General features: G+C 48.4%; 1 protein-coding gene across 2 annotated transcripts in view; it reads right to left on the bottom strand.

Moving 5' to 3' along the window:
• Positions 1-1,008: 1,008 nt before the first annotated feature.
• Positions 1,009-19,959, bottom strand: part of VAV3 (vav guanine nucleotide exchange factor 3) — a 315,192-nt gene continuing 296,241 nt past the window's right edge. For both annotated transcript variants that reach the window (XM_066246277.1, XM_066246278.1), the window contains exons 25-27: positions 18,380-18,509; positions 3,850-4,001; positions 1,009-3,177 (exon numbers count right to left, since the gene is read on the bottom strand). In XM_066246277.1, coding sequence (XP_066102374.1) covers positions 3,136-3,177; positions 3,850-4,001; positions 18,380-18,509 — 324 coding nt within the window. In that variant the 3' untranslated portion in view covers positions 1,009-3,135. The remainder of the gene's footprint in view (positions 3,178-3,849; positions 4,002-18,379; positions 18,510-19,959) is intronic.

Below are 19,959 nucleotides of genomic sequence, written 5' to 3'. Positions count from 1 at the left end.
AAACCACTGTCGTGAATTAGACAGCTTCTTCTGGGCTGTGCCATCTTAGAAGCACCCCACTCTCTCTGTCCTGGCCCATGAGGTGTGGCAGGGCAGGGTCCTGGTTATATATGGGCTCAGAAGCCAGACTGCCTGGCTCTGACTACCAGCTGTGTGTCATCTCTCAAAACGCCTCAGTTTCTTCATCTGAAAAATGGGAGATAATGTAGAATTCTACCTTCCGGGGCTGCTCTAAGTGCCCGTGGAACATCTGGAAGCGTGAGGCACACAGCAAACATGGTAATAGATATTATTTGCAACTACTGAGCCTCTCCAATAGGCCAGTGTTCATAATGCAGGCAGCAGTCCTCACGTCACCAGCTCAAATGAGGGCTTTTCTTCCCGTGTTTATTATGAGGTTGGGAGACAGCTGACAACCCCCCCACACACACACACACACATACACACACCGCCTTATCCGTGGCTTCACTTTCCATGGTTTCAGTTACCCCCAGTCATCCAAGGTATGAAGTGGAAAATTCCAGATATAAACGATTCGTAAGTTTTAAACTGCACGCCATTCTGTGTAGCATGATGAAATCTTGCGCTGCCCTGCTCCATCTCGCCCGGATTTTAATCAGCCCTTTGTCCCGCCTATCCGCACAGGAAGTGCGACCTGCCTGTCAGTCACCTTGTCACCATCAAGGATGCAGTACCTTGGCGTTTTATGTTCAAGTCACCCTTATTTTACATAACAATGCCACATTCACATAACATTCATCACTGTATATTATTTTAATTGAATTTTATTAGTTACTGTTCATCGCTTACTGCCTGATTTATAAAATTAAACTTAATCATAGGTATGCAGGTACAGGGAAAACCATAGCATCTACAGGGTCTGGTGTCATTCGAGGATTCAGACATCCCCTGGGGGTCCTGGTCCATCCCCCATGGTCCATCCCCCATGAATAAGGGGCCGTCCTGTCTGTCCAGTTATGAGATCATTCAATGGAAAGACTCTTCATCTCTCAAGAAATCAATTTTAATGCAAGTCGTAACTATTTACTGTATTGACATATTTACAAAATGTTACAAAGTGAAATACCACTCTAACTCACCATGTTACACCAGGGCTGCACACAGGTAAGACAAAGGACGTGGAAAAAAACATTTACTTCTGTCTTTGGCATTAGAAATCTACACAAATCCGCAGCGTCCAAAGTTTCCAATACAAAGTATTAAACACAGACAAAGATGTAGCCAGTGACAGCGTGAAAAGTGGCTCTAATATCTTCTGCTAGGAATGCCCCCACCCCAGGTCCATGAAATGCAACAGGAAGACTAACCCCCATCTGTAAGGAAGGTAGCCTAGTGGCTAAAACAACAACAAAAGAAACAATATAAACTACCATACCCAGCACAGGGGTGTTTCCATTTGCACGAAGCTGTTCTCCCCAGACAGCAGACAGTAACAAATGAGACGTTCCCAGACACAGTCGCAGATAAGACTTCAGAGGAAGAATCCACTCCAGGACACCGTGAGGGCATGACTTTACTGTACAGAACATTGTATAAAACGCATTTTCATGATCATGTACACATATACAAAAAACTTAACTGGTTTTAACAAACAAATAATAATTTCTCTAAAACACAATCACAGTTTACATCATTCTGAGGTAAAGGTCCTGAGTCTATCCTATATGAGATGGCCTTTGTAGAGGGGAGGGTGGCCATTCAACATCCAGTTCTGGAATTCAGGTGGGCTGAGGGGTGTGCAGGTCACTCCTAGCGCATTTGAGAGCTGACCCAAAATCTCAGACCTGAACACTCCTAATTGGGCTCGATTCAGTTAATGCTGCTAATGTTTGTTTTGTTTTTTTCAAACATGAAATACTCTCTGACTCTCGTCAGAACATGACAGCTGCTACAGGAAAAAAAAAATTTTTTTTCATCAGGAAAGCGCGAAGCTAGTGTCTCCACTTGACTACCTTGTCCGGGCGCTGTGTGTATCCCAGGGAGCACACATTTCAACTCCTCACATAAAAAGTGAAGGTTTGGTCAAATCAATCCACTGCAAAAACTGATCTTCCCACCAGTTAATATACCCAGGAAGGGCCTGCCGGTGGGGAGACCCTCAGTGAGAAGCTGGGGGCCCACACTGAGTAAGACCGGAAACACCTTAGTGACCCCCCGGTCTCAGAAATGCATAAGGGACCCGGCTACACTTTTCTTCCAAAATCCTCAACAAACTTGTTTGTGCTACTATAAATGCTACAAGGAAATACAAAAATCAGCAACTATGTCCCAGATCTCTTTTTTTGGGGGGAGGGGGAGGGGGTAAGGTATGTGATCATAGATGATGCTTCTATAAAATGACTTCCTATAGATCATAGCCCTTAATCTGTTTCGGCAAACCATGCCTCCTTCCTCCAGTTCCTTGCAACTGCCTCTAATACACTCAGCCAGGACCGCCTCCCAAAGCGCGGCACAGCATCGCCAACGTTGCCCCGCGAAACCGCGAAGGCGGTGAGGATTTCCTAGGAAGACACTTTCTTTTATACACCTTTTTCTTTTTCTTTTTTATAAAGCAACGTGCAAACACGATCAGGACATCCAGTGAATCATTCAATAATAAAAGTGTTTGCTGGGCGATGCGTCAGTCACCCTTGCGAAGCAGTTTAGGACAAGTCACACCAGGCCTTTCCGGCGAGCTGCCTGCAGGGTGAGGCTCTTGTTTCCCTGCGTGCTGGGTCAGGCGAGATCAAACTCCTGCTTCTCTGTACCACGCAAGGATTCTGGTGACTGGCACGTGAGGAGGAATACGCGGCAGACATCAATGGCGGGCACTCGTGTGCCTGGCTGAGCGGAGGAAGTACGAAGGGAGATGAACCAGTGTGCTTGCAGGCTCTCTGGGGCAGGAGAGCTTTCAGCTCTGCCCTGGTTGCTGACAATGACCGGCGGTGGGCCGTTCCCTGCACAGCTCCGGCCAGGACAGCCTCTTTAGATCCCGGTATTAAGATGTAGGAGGAAGGACGTGGAATGGGCAGAAATGCAGCTTTGAGACGTGTCAGTTCACTCACAGCGCCATGCAGGCTCCTGTCTGGCCCTTCTCCGACATGTCTGGTGCCGGGTGCAACGCCAGATTGGCCTCTACTCATCCATCTCCACGTACGTGGACGGGAACCAGCCCACCTGCGAGAGAAAAGCAACCGACAGAGCACCATGACTTTGCACCTGGCCTCTCACGGGGGCCTGCGAAGGGGGTCCCCATTCTGCCTCCCTGTCACCCTGATTAAACTGGCATTTCCCACTGTAGGCGAGGGCAAAGGGCTTTTAACCGCTCGTAGAGCCGGATGGAGTGAGTGACAGAAACGGAGGAATAAAATAAGCCCAGGCCAGGTTCCAACGGGCTAGCAGGCAAACCAATATGTAAATGAAGTGTAACACAGGGATCTTGTACAGAATGGCCCCTACTTCCGCTATAGGACGGAACAGGACAGGAACACATGTACCCGTGCCCCCTGCCTTCCTGCTGAGACCAGCAGCCCTTAGTGTCATTGTGTACGACACCTCAACTTTCCACTCTGAGGCCGAGGGACTTAAAAGAACTGAAATGCTCCTCAACCCTCGTCCAAACGAGAAGCCACCACACTTGCCCAAGTGAGCTGCGTGAATGCCTTGATCCTGTTCATTGGATGCATTTTTCGCGAGACCTTAATCCCGGTAAACGTCACCCCCCCACCACCACCCGTCTGCAGAGCCCGAGCTCTGTGGGGTAAGGGTAAGGGCTGCAAGGCAGGGGAGGGGGGGCTGGTGTGCAGCACCTTCCCTGACGGGCACAGGCACGTCCAGGGGACAGCTCACCTTGCCGTTCACCTCTCCCCTCCACCAGCCGTTGCCGCTCATCTTCGTGTAAATCTTCACCACGTCTCCCTTCAGCAGGGACAGCTCCCGCATGTCTCTGGCACAGAAGTCGTAGCGCGCGATGGCGATGCCCAGCACTTTTGGACTCAGCACTGTGAAGACACGACGGGGAGCCCACTGATTTGCGGTTGGAGAACCCTAAGAGGCTGATGGCGGCGGGGGGAGGGGGTTAGCGAGGACTTCGAGATGCAGCCATGGGTTCATTACGGACCAGTGACAATGGTGGTGGGGGGAGGGGTGCAAGCAGCAGAATGGCTGTTTCAATTCAATCGCGTGGAGTCAAGTTCGCTCCCTAAAGTCTGAAGCCAGGGGCTCTGTTTCCACCCTCTCCATAGCTCCCACACAGCGACTAGCTTTTGATTTGTTTTTTAAAAAAGGTTAATATCTAACTTACTATCTAAGGAGATAAAATCTAAAATAATGAGCATAAATTTTCTGATGGCATGGTAGTCTATTCTCAACGAGAATGTCTAAGATAAAAAGCTTTATGTTTTTATCTACGAGCTTTTTGACTACGACTCAAAAAAACTTAAATTTTTTTGTTCGGAAAGCCCCCTGTTCAATCCGGGTGGTCACTTCTAGGCAAATGGCACTTCCTCTCCCAGCCTTTTTAAAAAATTTTTTAATTAAATTGTTTGGGTTAAACTCATTGTTTTGTATATAATTGCACTCATGTGAAGAAGCGTAAATCAGTTTCCATGTGAAGACGATACAAACACCATCTTCTCTTTTCTTTCTTTCCAATGCTGCCTCACAGAGACCTTTCCCTGAAGTATGTAATCAAAACCCAGATGTCAGGGGGTTCATCTCCAATGTACAGATGCTTTTAATGCTAGGAGCTAACTCTGTTGTTGTTTTTTTAAGGAGCTAACGTACTCCCGGCCCTCACCTGTCTTGGAAGAAAAACTGCCTTCAAGCTGCACATTTGTTCGTCTCTCGTGTTTCATAGCATTTTATATTAACTTCTCCACCTGTTGCTATTTGGGGTTCGAAAGTGCTTTCAATTATGTGGTCAGTGATTCTGAGAATCACTCACCCGGGAGTGAAGGAACGTAAGTGTAAGGAGAAGAAACGAACAGACACACATCCATCTGTATCTAACAGTCCCAGAGCCCAGAGAGCCGCAGCCACAGCGATGACCTGCGACCCCGCCATCGCCCGCCCACCTGGAGACGGGGCTCCCTGGCCTGTCACTCATGGCTATCACACAGTAGGAATTACGTTAGTCTCCAGGTGTCGATCCTAAGATAAACGGATAGCATTGCTGTGGATTTCAGAACTGGAAAGGGAGTAAAAATAGGTCATTTTATTTTACTGTTCAGGTAAAAACCACTTCAATAGTTTTCTTGCTGAATGCTGGCCCATTATGGAGCCCTGCTCTTTCTTAGATGGGTGTCCGTAAAAATAGCCCCAGGATGGAAAAAGCCAGTTGTCACCCTAACTGCGAGGCCTCACATGGGTCTCTCAGGTTCCCTAGGTTACATTTTTCTCACCTCTAAAAGGAAAGTTCTATCCTGGATGACTTCTAAGGTCCTTCTAGTTCTAAATTGTTCCAGTGATCCCACTGGAATTTTTTAAAAATCTATCAGGAAACGTAATTCATCTGGCCATAATGTACGCTTCCCCATGTCTCATAAACAACCATTCAATTCCCTAGCTAACGGCAGAAATCCAGATCAAAACGCCCGTACACAGAATGATGGGCAGAGCCATCCTGCGGTGCGATCTGTGCCGAATTCTACATTCGGAGACCAAGCTGGGATTTTGGTTCTTTTTTCTTAGTGGAAGTACCCAAACACTGGCCTTTCTCGATGAAATTGATCCTTAAGAAAACGAATGGCTCTATAGGGTGTTTCATGCCCTCTTTTATATGCTTGGCTCCCCGCCCCTCTCCCGCCTGTCCCAGCAGATAGAATAGAAACTGTCTCATTGAAACATAACGGGAGCACACGCACAAACCAGGAGTGAAATGTCATGACAGACGGGGACTCGATGACAGAGGGGAGGGTGGCACGTGCTGCGAATGTGACTCTAGGGACCGTGTGGGAGGAGATGTGTCTACATGAGAAGCCAGACGTGGAAGGCAACACGTTCTACTGGCACACAGAAGCGAGTTGAAAAGACACAAAGAAGCAGTAAGGCAGTACCTGACCAGAAAGGAGTGGAGGAGGGGGGGACAAAGCTGTAGTCTGGAGGGGTGACAAGAGAAAGCCCACAGAACACAGAAGGGGCTTAGAGGGAGAAAAAGAGAGAAGAGCAAAAAGAACATTTAGGTATCAGCAAAAAACATCTCCACACAGCTGTGCTGTCATCTGCAATCATAAGACAATTGTCACACGGACGCTGGGGTTGCAAGCTTCGCTCTCAGTTACTTCGCTCGTTATTATTTCTAAATGAAGAACGAACCCAACTTTGGCACTTTGATTGACATTCATTCTGCAATTCAGGGCTGCCTATCCCAACAGCCCCCACCCGGTTGCCAGTGGACAGGCAGAGTCTGCAAAGTCTAAGTGTAAAAATACGCTTCGCATCAAAACTGATAGAAAGATAAAAGCCTGTAGGCTGGTGTTAACCAAACACGCGTGGGCCACCGCCAAGTTCAAGAAATTCACTCGTAGGGACAGACTCGTCAGGACCCTCCCCCCAACCCCGACTGAGCATGCGCGTGCGCATGCAGCTTATTTCCGAAAAGAAAACGCGCACCGCTCCAAATCCTGTCCCATTTGGAAAAGGCGGCAAATTCGTTCCCCAAATTGTAGGGATGTAGAGAAAAGTTATACGCTACGTCCTTGGATGCTCCAAAGCTTTTCACTTTACTTCCCGTAAGAGCTAACGCTTATCAAATGGTTCTGAAGTGTTGGGTGCCAAGCCCAACGTTTTCGATTCAGCGTTTCAGGTATTCGCCACCACAGCCCAAGGAGGAAGAAACTCAGACTGTTCGCCTTCATATCTGCCAGGAACAGAGTCATACCCACGCGGTGTGACTCCGGGACCCAGGCTCTGCAACCACCGTCCGGATTTAGGGACCTCCATCGCCAGTTACAAAACTCTACCCACTGACACCGTGGAGTCACGGGAACGGAAAAGGAAGGCGTGGTCACCCGTGTTCTCCCGGTATTTATTTTCCCCTTCATCCGTGTGATAGGTCATGTGGTTGGGCTGTCTGTGAGCCACCGTGAGCCCGCAGTTCCCAGGCCTCTGGCAGGCTGGTGCAGCTACGTGACTACGTTCTCGCCACTGAGACAGAAGCCAAAGTAGCATAAGGCAGCTCCGGGTCCCTGTCCTGGCGAGGCGGTGGGCACTCGGTTGTTGTTGCTGTGGGTCCTGATTCTATCCTACTGTCTAGAATGGGACAGCTGCTACCTTGGTCCACAAGCAGGATGGCCTCCCTGTAAGGACGGCTCAGCAAGAACTTGGGGGAACTAGGTTACTTACGATTTCGGGGCAGAGATGAGCCACTCTCTTCCACACAGCCCTGGACTGACGACTTACAGGATTTTATGGGAGGGAGAAACAAATGTCTACCCTGGTGAACCAATGGTTTGAGGGTTTCTGTTACTGGTACCTGGACCCCTTTAAAACTGTAACAAAAAGATTTCTGTGGCCAAATATGAGGAGAATGGAGTCTAAAGAAACAGAATAAGTCCGTATAATTAAATGTATTCTGCCTCCTGTCAGGTTACTGCTTGATTTGAGAGCCACCGGTTTCTTTTCAGTTAATACTCTTACAGGAAGAGGTTCTAGGGGTACATAAGAATAGCAGTGATGCCCTGGCCGGATGGCTCAGTGGTAGAGTGTCAGCCCAGTGTGTGAAAGTCCTGGGTTTGATTCCCAGTCAGGGCACACAGGAGAAGTACCTGTCTGCTACTCCACCTCTCTCCCTCTCACTTCTCTCTCTCTCTCTCTCTTCTCCCCTCCTGCAGCCCTGGCTCGATTAGAGCGAGTTGCCCCTGAGCGCTGAGGATGGCTCCATGGTTTCCATCTCAGGTGCTGAAAGATGGCTCTGGCTGCAACAGAGCAAGGGCCCCAGATGGGCAGAGCATCGCCCCCTGGTGGGCACGCCAGGTAGATCCCACTCAGGGCGCATGCGGGAGTCTGTCTCTCTGCTTCCCCACTTCTCACACACACAAAAAAAATAATAAAGAATAGCAGTGACTCAGTAAGGGGATTCCCAGATGCCACCCACATAGACTGGCCAAGAGAACTAGAAGGGGTTCATTTGTTCTAGAACACGGATGTTGGAGGCCTCCTATGGGCACTGACACATTCACGACACTTTTCTCACGAAGCCTCACATACTGGCCTTTACCTACTCTGAAGCATGTCCTTGTTGATGATTAAGACTCTCTTCCAAGCCACTGTATGGTCCACATTATACTTTTTATTTTTAAATGCAGTGGTCCATGCTATTACAACCACTTGCACCACTGGTCCGGTTCACTTACTGTCGTACAATATAACTGACACCTTTTCACTTCCTTGAGGTCAGGATATACCCATTCTTAGAGAGAGGAGATGATGTCACCTCTAATTTAATGAGGAAAATGGCACACACCTAACTCTATAATAGGCAAAAAAAATCAGGAGACAAGATTCCTGTCCCTGGCCTGGGAGGTCTGGAACCAGAGCCCTCATTCTACACATCTGGCGTTTCCTTCGGGGACCAGTTTCTCAATGTCCACCCGTGACTCTCTCCTTCTGGGACTATTTCATCCATAAATTAATAAAAGAAGACCATGTTTCTTTTCTAACTTCTAAATAAGGTAATTAAAACCAAGAGTCTGAAATATAACAAGAGACAAGTTCCCCCTGGAAAGAATCAATGAAAACACAATTAAACTCAATTTAAACAATCTCGACAACAGGCAGATATAGTAGCTCAGATTATGTGCCTGTCATCTTAAAACAGCTAACATTCCTGAAGTATCATGGGTAATGCCTCATCAAAGGACTCGGATCCCTGTTGCAAATACGTAGCGTTGGTGTGACACCCTAAACGCCTATTGGCGTTGGCATTCATTTCAATTAGTTAAATTAGGATCATCTTAAAACTTATCTAAAATCGTATAATCTTAAAGAAATGGTAGTTATTTCCCCGCGGTTAGGCCTTGGCTTCACTCTGAACTGAACTCCCCCCCCCATGAATGGAACAGACTCTTAAGACATGCCTTGGCCTCTCGCCTGAACTCCAGCCTGTGAGCGCAAACGTCTTCAGGATACTGCTCTGAGGTACAGCCCTTATCGCCAATTCAACTTGCCTGAAACCAAACTCAGCTTGAAAATCGAGTTCCTCCCTGGAGTCATTCAATCCTCTACATTTCTGCCTTTTTTTCAAAACGACTTCTGTGTTCTCTTTGCAAAATCACTACCCCGCCTCCCAATCGGCCTTCCTGCTTTCTCCTTTCTTCTCGCCCTACTCCAAATACTGCCTCCCAGCTACTCACGGGAAACGCGGACACCTCGTTCGTCTTCCTAAATTAGGAAATGCAGTCCACTCGCCACCTGAACTCCGTGAGCAGTCACCGCCTGGCCGTGTCCTGCTTTCCTAACCCCAACCTCGTGTCCTTGTCCCACACACAGTCCTCTCACCCACACCAGTTTCCCCACCTCCCCCACCCCCGCCTCAGGTTCATCTTCAACTCAGAACTCACGCTCGTTCTCAACGCTGCTCCTCCCCCTCCCCCCCGGCTAACCGCACGCTCCCTGTCTCCCAAGCTCGCTCGGGTCCCTTCCTCGGACCTTCCCTGGCCAGCCCGACCCTTGCCCCCTTTGTCTTTCTCGCCACATGTGAGGCGCTTGCACCACGGCGCTCCCTGACCCCGCTGCCCAGTCACTCCACGTGCTATGGGCTGCATGTCCCGTCAGTCACCGGTTCCGCAGAGCAGGGGCCGGCTCGGCCGTGCCTGCTGCGTCCCCCCCTGAAGGATGGGGCCCCCCCCGAGCGAGGCTGCTGGAGCTGCGGAGCGGACAAGTACCACGGCAGGGTAGTTCATGACCCAAGCTCCTTCGGTCACCTCCTCCTATTCGCTGAGCTCACCTCACTGCTCGTCAGACTTCCAACAAAAGTCAGCACGATGCGCAGGAAAGAACGTGAGCTGTGCGCAGCTCTGACTCCCCGGGACGCCTGACAGCCACAGTTGATCCAGGAGAGTCCTACGATAACTGCGATTTTGTTTGTTTTTTCCTGAGACGCCGACCAGCTATTAAATACTGCAGGAAGCCTGCTGTGTGCCTGTGGGGTCAGTTCCTCCCACCACCCAGGGTAACGCTCTCAGCCACGTGTGTTCAGGACTGGGAGGGATGCCTTCCACTCTTCTACACACTGCAACCCGACCTTGTGTCTCCGCTCTCCCCAGACGTCACTCTCCACCACCCTCGGCTCCTTAATTCTCCACCGCTGACGACGGAGCATGTAACTGCCTGGCACCTCTGGAGACAAGAGTATCAGATGACATGCTTCCCTAGGAGAGTCTGACTTTAAATCTAGATGTAAGCAACGCAGAAGAAGGTATTTGATACAAGCGGGCAGAATGGTTTAACCCTTTGAGTAGTATGAACATTCATGTACATCCTCACTCAAAGGGTTAACCTGCAAAACATAGTAATAATAGCCATACTGAGAATATATCCACCTGTTTCTACACACACAGGTCCATGTTTTCTTCATCAAACTCCTCCTACTCTACCCAAGACACGACAACGGAAGAATCAGAATAGCCAAGTAACAGTGACATTCAAACCAGAATTCTGAGGGCCCTGTTTTTTCCTGGATTACTCCACCACTTAAAATGATAGACAATCTTCCTGCCAGGACATCCCATTATTTTGGTAAGCTTCTTTGAAAAAAACTAAGTATTTTTTTTATAACTGTGCCCACCGAGACAATATTAAATCAACATAGCGATCGTTTTCATTGAGGTGATCGTTTGCAAACTGCATGCTCTAGTTAAGGGCCTCACCTGCTTCCTCGAACATTTTTCAGTCCTACTCACAGACTCAAGAGACCCTGGCTCGGCGAGACCACCACCTTCAGGTGGGTCTCCCTGATGACGGTTCTGGGCACGATGCCTCGTCTGCAAGCAGGCTAACTTCATGGAGCATGAGCAGATAACTGGCCCACGCTTTAGTGACAACTCTTCTCCCTAGGAACTAATAATGAACCATTAGCGAATGTTTTCCAGTTCTGAGGCTTGGCCAAGAAGATGAAGCCACATGGCATGGTCATACGTCAATTAAAAGAAGAAAAACGGCCCTGGCCGGTTGGCTCAGCGGTAGAGCGTCGGCCTGGCGTGCGGGGGACCCGGGTTCGATTCCCGGCCAGGGCACACAGGAGAAGCGCCCATTTGCTTCTCCACCCCCACCCCCCTCCTTCCTCTCTGTCTCTCTCTTCCCCTCCCACAGCCAAGGCTCCATTGGAGCAAAGATGGCCCGGGCGCTGGGGGTGGCTCCTTGGCCTCTGCCCCAGGCGCTAGAGTGACTCTGGTCGTGGCAGAGCAACGCCCCGGAGGGGCAGAGCATCGCCCCTGGTGGGCGAGCCAGGTGGATCCCGGTCGGGCGCATGCGGGAGTCTGTCTGACTGTCTCTCCCCGTTTCCAGCTTCAGAAAAATACAAAAAAAAAAAAAAAAGAAGAAGAAAAACATAGTGTTTTCAGTAGAATAAAAAAACGTACGAATGAATGACTGATGCCTATACTTCCGCAGTCAAGGCTAATTGATCACGGCCTTAAGTCACACGCTCTGCTTGGACCAAGCTGTTCATGTTCATGAGTGAACGGAAATCTATTCAGTTTTCAGTAACGTTTGAAATGCGCACACTGTAGAGACCATGCTTAGTCAACACTCTTTCTCACGGAACTGTTATCAAATCACGCTACTTTTCAAATGCCAAGTTGTTTTCCATTGCATGTATAAGTGAGCGGTGCCCTAAGCATTTGCTAATCATTCCCTGGGATAGCCATTGCTTAACACTCAGCTCCAAGTTCTAATGACCACAGGTGGGCACGCTCATTTGCATAATAAAAAGCTGTCAGGAAAAAATATCAGGCAGTTGGACCAAAGGTCCTGTCATCAACACAGTGACTGACCCCGTGAGTCTGCTGCCTGGCAGTGGCCTGGGGGTTTTCTAGGACGACTGGTTCCTACGTGGGACACTCTGAGGAGCGACCCAGGAGGCTCTTTTCATCAAGACTCTCTGCAGATGGCCTGGCAGCAGAGAGCATGCTGAGTGAGAATTTGATGAATGTTCCCTTTAAATGTGGGGTCCTTAACCCGGCTTTAGTTTAGAGCTCAGACCTGTCTTCTTAGACTCCCAGCAATAGTCAGTCACAGCATCACACAGCCGCTCCCCCATCTCCCTCAGGAAAACCAACTAAAAAACCCCTCGTTTCGTGTTTAATGTATATTTCATATATTGTCACTGAAGACAAATCTGGGAACAATTCAGAATGTTTTCATTCAACTGAATGGTGACATCTGGTAAGTGTTCAAATCTTCTGTAACCTGAAATTCAGATCTCACCAGATGAACTTTTATCTGGAATTATTAGAAAAAATAAACAGCTGCTTGGTAGGTACAAACATAGCAAGTCATGAACGAGATAAAACAGGAGGTAGAAGGCCTTTCCTGTTGTTATGGAAAATTAGCTCACGGGAGATTTCTGGGGATTTCAGATTATTTAAAGACATCAACTTTACTGATTCTAAATCCTTCCTCTTGAAACATAATTGGCAGACACAGTACTAGCTACAAATGTGCAAAGCACTGTGTTAGGAGCTACAGGAGGGGTGACAAGGACGACAGCATCTGACTTGACAGGAGCTTACGAATCAGCGAAGAGCCGGACACACAGGGAAGATACCGGGACGTGGAAATTATTCATCTTGGATCGAGAATGCTCTGACCAGACTTTAGGCTCCAGCTGAGTCCCTCCCTAGTCTTCCAGTCGCTCTTGAGTCTTCTCTTGCTGGCCTCGCTCACGCCTGATGGGTCCGAACACCCCAGTGAGATCACCCTGGAACTACACCTTTCACCAGTATGGGCCACATGTTGGGCCAAGCTGCCACCATCTCCCACCTGGACTGCTGCACGAGCCCCTTAACTGGTCCTTCTGTTTCTCCCTCGTTCCCCTTTTCCCTGTGCTCTTGTCTTTTTCAACAGAGAAACCAGAATAATCCTGGAAAAACTTCAAGTCAGACCACATCTCTGCTTGGCATACGTTACTCCAAGGCTTCCGTTTCCTCCGGAGTGAAAGCCTCTGTCCTATCAGGCCTCACGCGGTCTGGTGGCTCCAACCTCACCCCGCGGCCGTCCCTGGCGTCCCCTCCGCTCTGGCCGCAGGTCGTCCACGCTCCGTCCTTTGCGCTGGCTGTCCCCCCCCCCCCCCCCCCCCCCCGGCGCTGATTTGTTCTTTTTCCTGCAAGGTCACGTTACGGTGGCCATGACCTCGGATGCCTTTGTCAGTTGTTAAAGAATGACTATGCTATCTGTCACCACATCCAAAGGAACACGCTAATGGATATTTTGTTTGCAAACCCGCCTGCCGCTCCGCGCTTTTTCAAACACCAGCAAGACACACAGCACGTTTATACCCGCTTTGTCTCCCATGGACCTCGGGTCCTGACGTCCCTTACTGAGCCTTCTGCACGCCTGCTTCATGAAAGGCGCTCAGCAAAGTTCAATTTGGGGACAAAAACCAACGGAGGCCTGGTCCCAGGGTCCCTGGGAGCAACGCACCGAAAGAAACAACTAAACCTATATACACCTTACACTACAGTCCACGTAAACTATGAAATGAAGTGTCAACGATTCATAAAACTCCGTCTTCAACCCAGACCGCTACCGACTGAACCACCGAGTGCGCACAGGTACCGAAAATTCTGTGCCAGACTGAACGTATCACCTTCTCCCAAACCCGGCCACCCCTCTGCTTCCTGGGCGACGGCTTCCCCACGGACCAGTTGTCCACGGCAAGTACTATGTACCACACTTGAACCAATTCTACCCCAACTCCTTCATCAGGTCGGCTCAACCTCCAGGATGTGCTCGGATCTACCCACCGTCCTGCTCCACTGCCCCTGTTCCACGTTTGCGCAAACCGCCCTCGTGCCGCCCACGGATGTGGGCGGTCGCTTCCCGACGCCTCTCGTTTCTGCCCATGCGCCGTCCCGGCCCCTCCGCACAGAGTGGCCAGCGACCTTCCAAACCAAGGTCAATCAGTTCACGTCCCTTTCCGCGTACAAAGCCTCACGCTCTCTCCAGTGCGCTCACCGTGCTCCGGGCACACTGATGTCCTCCAGCTGCTTACACACACGAAGCCCCTTCCGTTTAGGGTCCTGCCCGCAGTGGCTCTCCACGGCGACCCACACGGAGCCTTTTCGTTTTGCCTACATGTCACCTCTTCAGAATGGCCTCCCCTTCCCCTGCAGGTGGAACAGGCCTCCCATCATTCCCTTCCCCCGCCCGTCCGCTTCACGAGGCTTCTGAACACTCGCAGTTGTTAATGTTTGTTCCTGTCCGCCAAGTTGTCTGGCACGTTCAAGGGTCGTAACTCCGGCATCCGGCGCAGGACCTGGCGCACAGTAAGTGTGGCATAAATATTGGTTGAATAACAGAATGAGTGAATAAATAAGCAAATACAATGAGGTCACAGGTAAGGAAGAGAAGGTTTCAAAGAGGACCCACTGGGTGGTCTCCATGCCCCCGGCACCCCCGCAGCTGGGCAGGTAAAAAAGGAGACAGTTCTCTCAGCTAATGGGATCAACCCCAATTTCCAAGACTTTTAATTCTGAAGTCATGCAGAGCTACAGAAAAGTAGCAAGGATAGAACAAAGAATCCCCATAGACTTTTCCCTCAAACCTCTTAAATGTTCACATTTTACTGTGTTTACTTTACCGATTTGTGTTCTTTTGAACCGTTTTAGAATACACTGCAGACACAATGACCCTTTATTCCTAAGTACTTCAGTGTGTACTTCCTAAAAACAAAGGCGTTTTCTTCTTATGTAATCGCAGTATGGTTATCAAAAGCAGAAAGTGCTATGACTTCATCTAGAAACTTATTCAAAACTTGTTAATTGTGCCATGCAGGTCCTTTATAGAAAAAAAAGATATATATTTGTACATATTTCTGGTCCAGAATCTAACGCAGGGTCCCATGTGGAATGTAGTTGTCACATCTCTTCCGTCTCTTTTCATCTGAAACAATTTTTATGATATTGACACTTGCCCGATACTGCTTCCCATGACATCGACTCTTCTGAAGAGTACAGGCAGATTACTTTGTAGAATGTCCTTCCATTTGGGTTTGCCTGGGGTTTCCTCACCATTAGACTCAAATTACGCATTTTGGAAACAGGAATAGCACCTATTTTTCCTTTTACACTTAATAAGTTCTTGTGAGAAGATACTTTGAGATTCGTTAAATATAATGAAACCAACACTTTTATTTTTTTTTTAATTAGCCAACTCAACTCTGTGGTCCAATTAATAAGAACTTGGGGAAAACGTCTGAGGTCTGGTTATGGGTTATGAAATAACTAATTGTGCAACTTCTCCTGGTGTAATTGGTCCATTAGCATTCTTCTCTGCCTCCTTCTCTCATGCGTTCAAAGAAAGATATCTCTGATGCTATCTTTGGAAGAGCGTCCTAAGGTATCTAATCTCTTTCCTCATCTATCAGATGAGAAAGCAGAGGCCCGGACAGGCTACGCGACGGGCCCAAGGTCAGAGCCGCTCAGCAGCACACCTGAAAATAAGTGTGTGCTCCTGTGAATCAAGAAAGGCAGGAGTCTGTCAGTCTAGAGCCCTTCAAATACCAACCCGTTCGGGCGCACAGGACGCAGGCTAGGGCGGCCATGCTGCGACCACTGTGGACGTTGACGGGATTCTGACAGACGCACAGAACAGCACAGAATGTCTCCCATGGGGTCACCGCGGCTTCCTGGGAAGCACAGCTGCTGACGGCTCCACCCGAGTCCTCCGTCTGTTCTAGCCCCCTTCTTCCTCTCTTGGAAACACTCGAGTCATTCCAAAGGCAAAAAATAAAATCACACAGCCTTGCTGACAATGGGCTGCTCACTCTGAACTGCTCTGTGCCCCTTGCCTGATACTCTGGCCTCCTGTTTAATTCTCACACACATACACACACACACACACACACACACACACGCATTGGCGTGAGGGAATTCTGTCATAATCGTATCATGTTTTACTAACTCGAAGACTAACGTTCTAACCTAGACTAATACTGAAGCCTGCAGTCTCTCCTACACTTCTCTGGGACTTCCTTTCCAGGGTGACTATAGTACATATGAAAAAAAAAACAAAAATCAGCAGCCGGTTTCAGGAATTGGAACTTAATATCAACCTGTCCCCAGAACGCAGGGTGTTTCTAGGCTGTGGCTTGCCTGCTCTGTGGACTGTCCTTGCCTTATGGCATCGTCCAAGCCCGTCGGCAGGTAAAAGCTATATTTAGGTGACAGCAGAGATCAGAACTCCAGAGCCACCCTGCACGCCCATCCGGGGTAGGACAGGCAGCATGTCCTGGCCACCGCCTGACAAGCTCGGGGTGCTAGCTATCTGAACATGGAAGCTCTTTCATTAAGGGTTAGCCCTTCATCAGAACTTAGTATAAGCAAGGTCTACTTTAAAAAAATCATAAACGCGGCTGACCTGTGGTGGCGCAGTGGATAAAATGTGGACCTGGAAATGCTGAGGTTGCCAGTTTGAAACCCTGGGCTTGCCTGGTCAAGGCACATATGGGAGTTGATGCTTTCTGCTCCTCCCCCCGTTCTTTCTTTCTTTCCCCTCCCTTCTGCTCTTTCTCTATTAAAAATGAATTTTAAAAAAGAGGGTCAAAAAAAATCATAAAAGCAAAGCAGTAAATGACTATGAGTTAAATCAGTAATGTTATTCCACTCTTACCAATGTCAGAAAATGTTTTCTGTGTCAGAGGAGGAGTTAGCAGTAGTGTAGAAGTTGGGGAGGCTGAGTCAGCAGCAGCAGACTTTTACTGAGTGCTGACCACACGCAGGCACCATGCTGAATGCCCGCTGCACAGAACACCTCGGCTAACCCTCAGAACCATCCAGTGTTCATGAATACCCATTGTTGTAGAAAATACTGATACTACAGAAGTCAGCAGCAAATGAAGCTTTGGGGCCGTATCACAAATCTGACTTCGAGTTATAATCCTGTTACACAGGAATGAGAGCATAACCTGGGCATGTTGACCATCAAGCAATTACCGCTGACCGAAGTCCTCCCTCCCTCCCTTCCAGTCACTTTAGGAGTGACGTTGTCTCTGATCACCAACATACAAATATAAAACTCCTCACCCTGCGCAAGAATCTAAGATAACTGGGTAACACTGGGCTAAAATAAAATAGATGGCTTGTAACAGGGGTTTAAAGTTTCCAGCTCAAGCGTGCTCTACTTTGATTGCACAAGCGTGGTCATTTATCACACATCCTTGTGAAGTTATTCAAATTAAAAAAAAAAAACCTGCTAGCTGATGTGACAAATTACTTGTATTTCTACTTCTATGAAGTGTATGGAATTTTACTGATGGTGTCAGAGCCCTGAGCATTACCTGTTTCTCTCTCCGTTTCTGCTTTTAGTGGGGTGAGGGGTGGAGTTGAAGTTTTATTACACTGATATAAATTCTTTCTTGAAATACCTCTGGAAATTCCAATTTTGCTTAGGCTAAGGATTCAATAAGTAATAAAATTGCATTCATTTCTCCTCCAAAACAGTTTTAAAAAAAAGATATCAATATAAGAGAGTGAAATCAAATCTTATTGCCAACGTTTTTGATCAGGATCTCTCTAAGTTCTGTCTGCCTCGAGGAAGGTTAGATGACATTAACGGTGACGAGAGAAAAGGTTCTGAAGGAACTCCGACTCCAACTAGAACCTACTTTTGGTCCGTGTGCTGACCTTTGGTATGAAGCATTGTGGCTCTGTGCTCTTTCCGAAAGAAAGTGGCTAGTGTTTACTTTCAGACAGCACAGCATCAGAACTCCAAAAGGAATGTCTGAAATAGGCTCAATCACAAGGAGATGGGGGATGGGAGGCTGGATGAGACCCTTCTACATGGGCCTTGCTTAAATACTCTTACTCCAATGACAGTATGACCACAAACACGTGTAAATTCCAGAGTCTGGCTGATGTAAAAAAAAAAAAAAAATCACTGCAAAGTACAAACTTACATGTTAACGCACCCTTTATGGTTTTTTATGGGATTTCCGAACACAGACACGATTTTTAATTTGGCACAGAGAACCACACCTAGGAATGTTCATAAACCTGCCGTTCCGGCCGATTCAGCTCAGCTAGGAAAACTCCTGGCTCAAAGCGTTAGCATGTTAATTGGTTTACATTTCAAACTTGGGAATAAAGACGTTGAACGTTCTCGTGCCTCCACTCCTTAAGCGACAGCAAACGGTATGGTGCCATAGCACAATGGTACTCACAGCTGTTGCCCACTCGGGTAGCCCTCTGTCCGGCTGGGTGTTCCGGCTCCTTGTATGGAAACTGGAGCGTCGTATCCAAGGTTCTGAACCCTTCTTTCAGGGAATGGTGCTTGTAATACTCCACAAGTTCCTTTAAGGCAACAAGAAGACAAGAGAATTTTTAATAAAGACAGGTCTGCTCTCAAAACACACGAACCCCTTGACATAGATCCACCTAAAGATGGTCAACTTAATGCTGAGTTTTCCGTAAGTCCATGGAAACGTCAATAGTAAGCACTCCCTGCGGCCCGCGCAGACGCGGCACCTGCCTAAGCGCCCGCCTCTGTTGCCAAGGCCACGCATCACGTGAGCCACCCCATTATCATTCACGGACTCCCAACATCCTGTGCGTCTCCCCTCAGATGGGGCAACTGAAAAGAAGCCACACTCAGCCTCAATTTCAGAACAGCAATTATTGTTCTTATTTACGAAATACTTGCCTTTCGAAACAAAAATAAAGGGAACAGCTGTCTGCTGAATATATAGCAATTTCTAGTTTCCTGCACTTATGAGATCACAGAGAAGCAAACTTGACCGGCAATGTACTTTTCCGCAGTAAACCCAAGCCGATAAACCAAACCTCTGGTGCTACTTGGCATTGCTTCTGGCTTACGATGACGGTCGGTGCCCACCTCCCCGCGCTGCGCACCCTCTGGTCCTTACAGAGGTCGGGAACGTGTTTCCTTCCAATTTCCTCTAATACCTAATTCGCCTCGGATACACCCACACCTAATATCACCCCCCTCCACCATCTTTCATTCTCAAATCTCAGGAAATTTCTTTTGCTATGCTGATTTCGTGGATTCTGCACAAATCTGAATCCCTCTACTTGAAACAAATTAGACAACAGCGGGAAATGCCCGTCACCACGGGATGAGCACTGGGGCTGGAACATCTCTTGCGGACCCCTGAAAGTAAAGTACGAGCAACGTCACTTTTAACTGAGTTATGTGTTGCTTTCGTTGTAGCACAGTTGCTGAAAAACAGTAGAAAACCAACTCATTTCTCCTAAAACTCACGCTGAGATCAACTCAATATTTCCATCCAGTAGTTATGTTCAAAGTTTCCAAAACAAATCAATCGGGCCAAAAAAAACACTTGGAAGAAGAAAGAGAACCATCGATGATTTATTAAGTATTTATGACCAGACTCGGAGCTGAGGAGGGCTGCGCGTGGCACGTGGTGCGTGGGCGGTGCCAGGAATCTCAGCGATTCTGAATACCAGGCCCTGCCGGCCCAGGGGTCTCACCCTCGGAAGAGAGTGCGGTGTTAGGGGAGTTCAAAGGCAAGACGGAGAACTAACTCCCTTTTGTGAGTCCTTCTCGGGGGATGAGAGATTTCATGACGGTGCTAGCTTGGCTCAAAGTGAAGAACACATGAAATTTCACAAGCCAGGAAGGAGGAAAGGGTTGTTTGACGTAGAGCCTCCAGGCAGGGAACAGACACAGGTGACAGAGACCACATTTGCAAACTCGGGGCAGCCTGATTGGGCGGAAAGCACTGGATGAAGTGGGTGGAGATTTTTCACCTCCCACATCTAT

The sequence above is a fragment of the Saccopteryx bilineata genome, chromosome 11 (genome assembly GCF_036850765.1).
Source record: "Saccopteryx bilineata isolate mSacBil1 chromosome 11, mSacBil1_pri_phased_curated, whole genome shotgun sequence".
NCBI lineage: Eukaryota > Metazoa > Chordata > Mammalia > Chiroptera > Emballonuridae > Saccopteryx > Saccopteryx bilineata.
The sequence above is the reverse complement of the archived record's forward strand: the minus strand, read 5'-3'. Positions and strand labels throughout refer to the sequence as shown.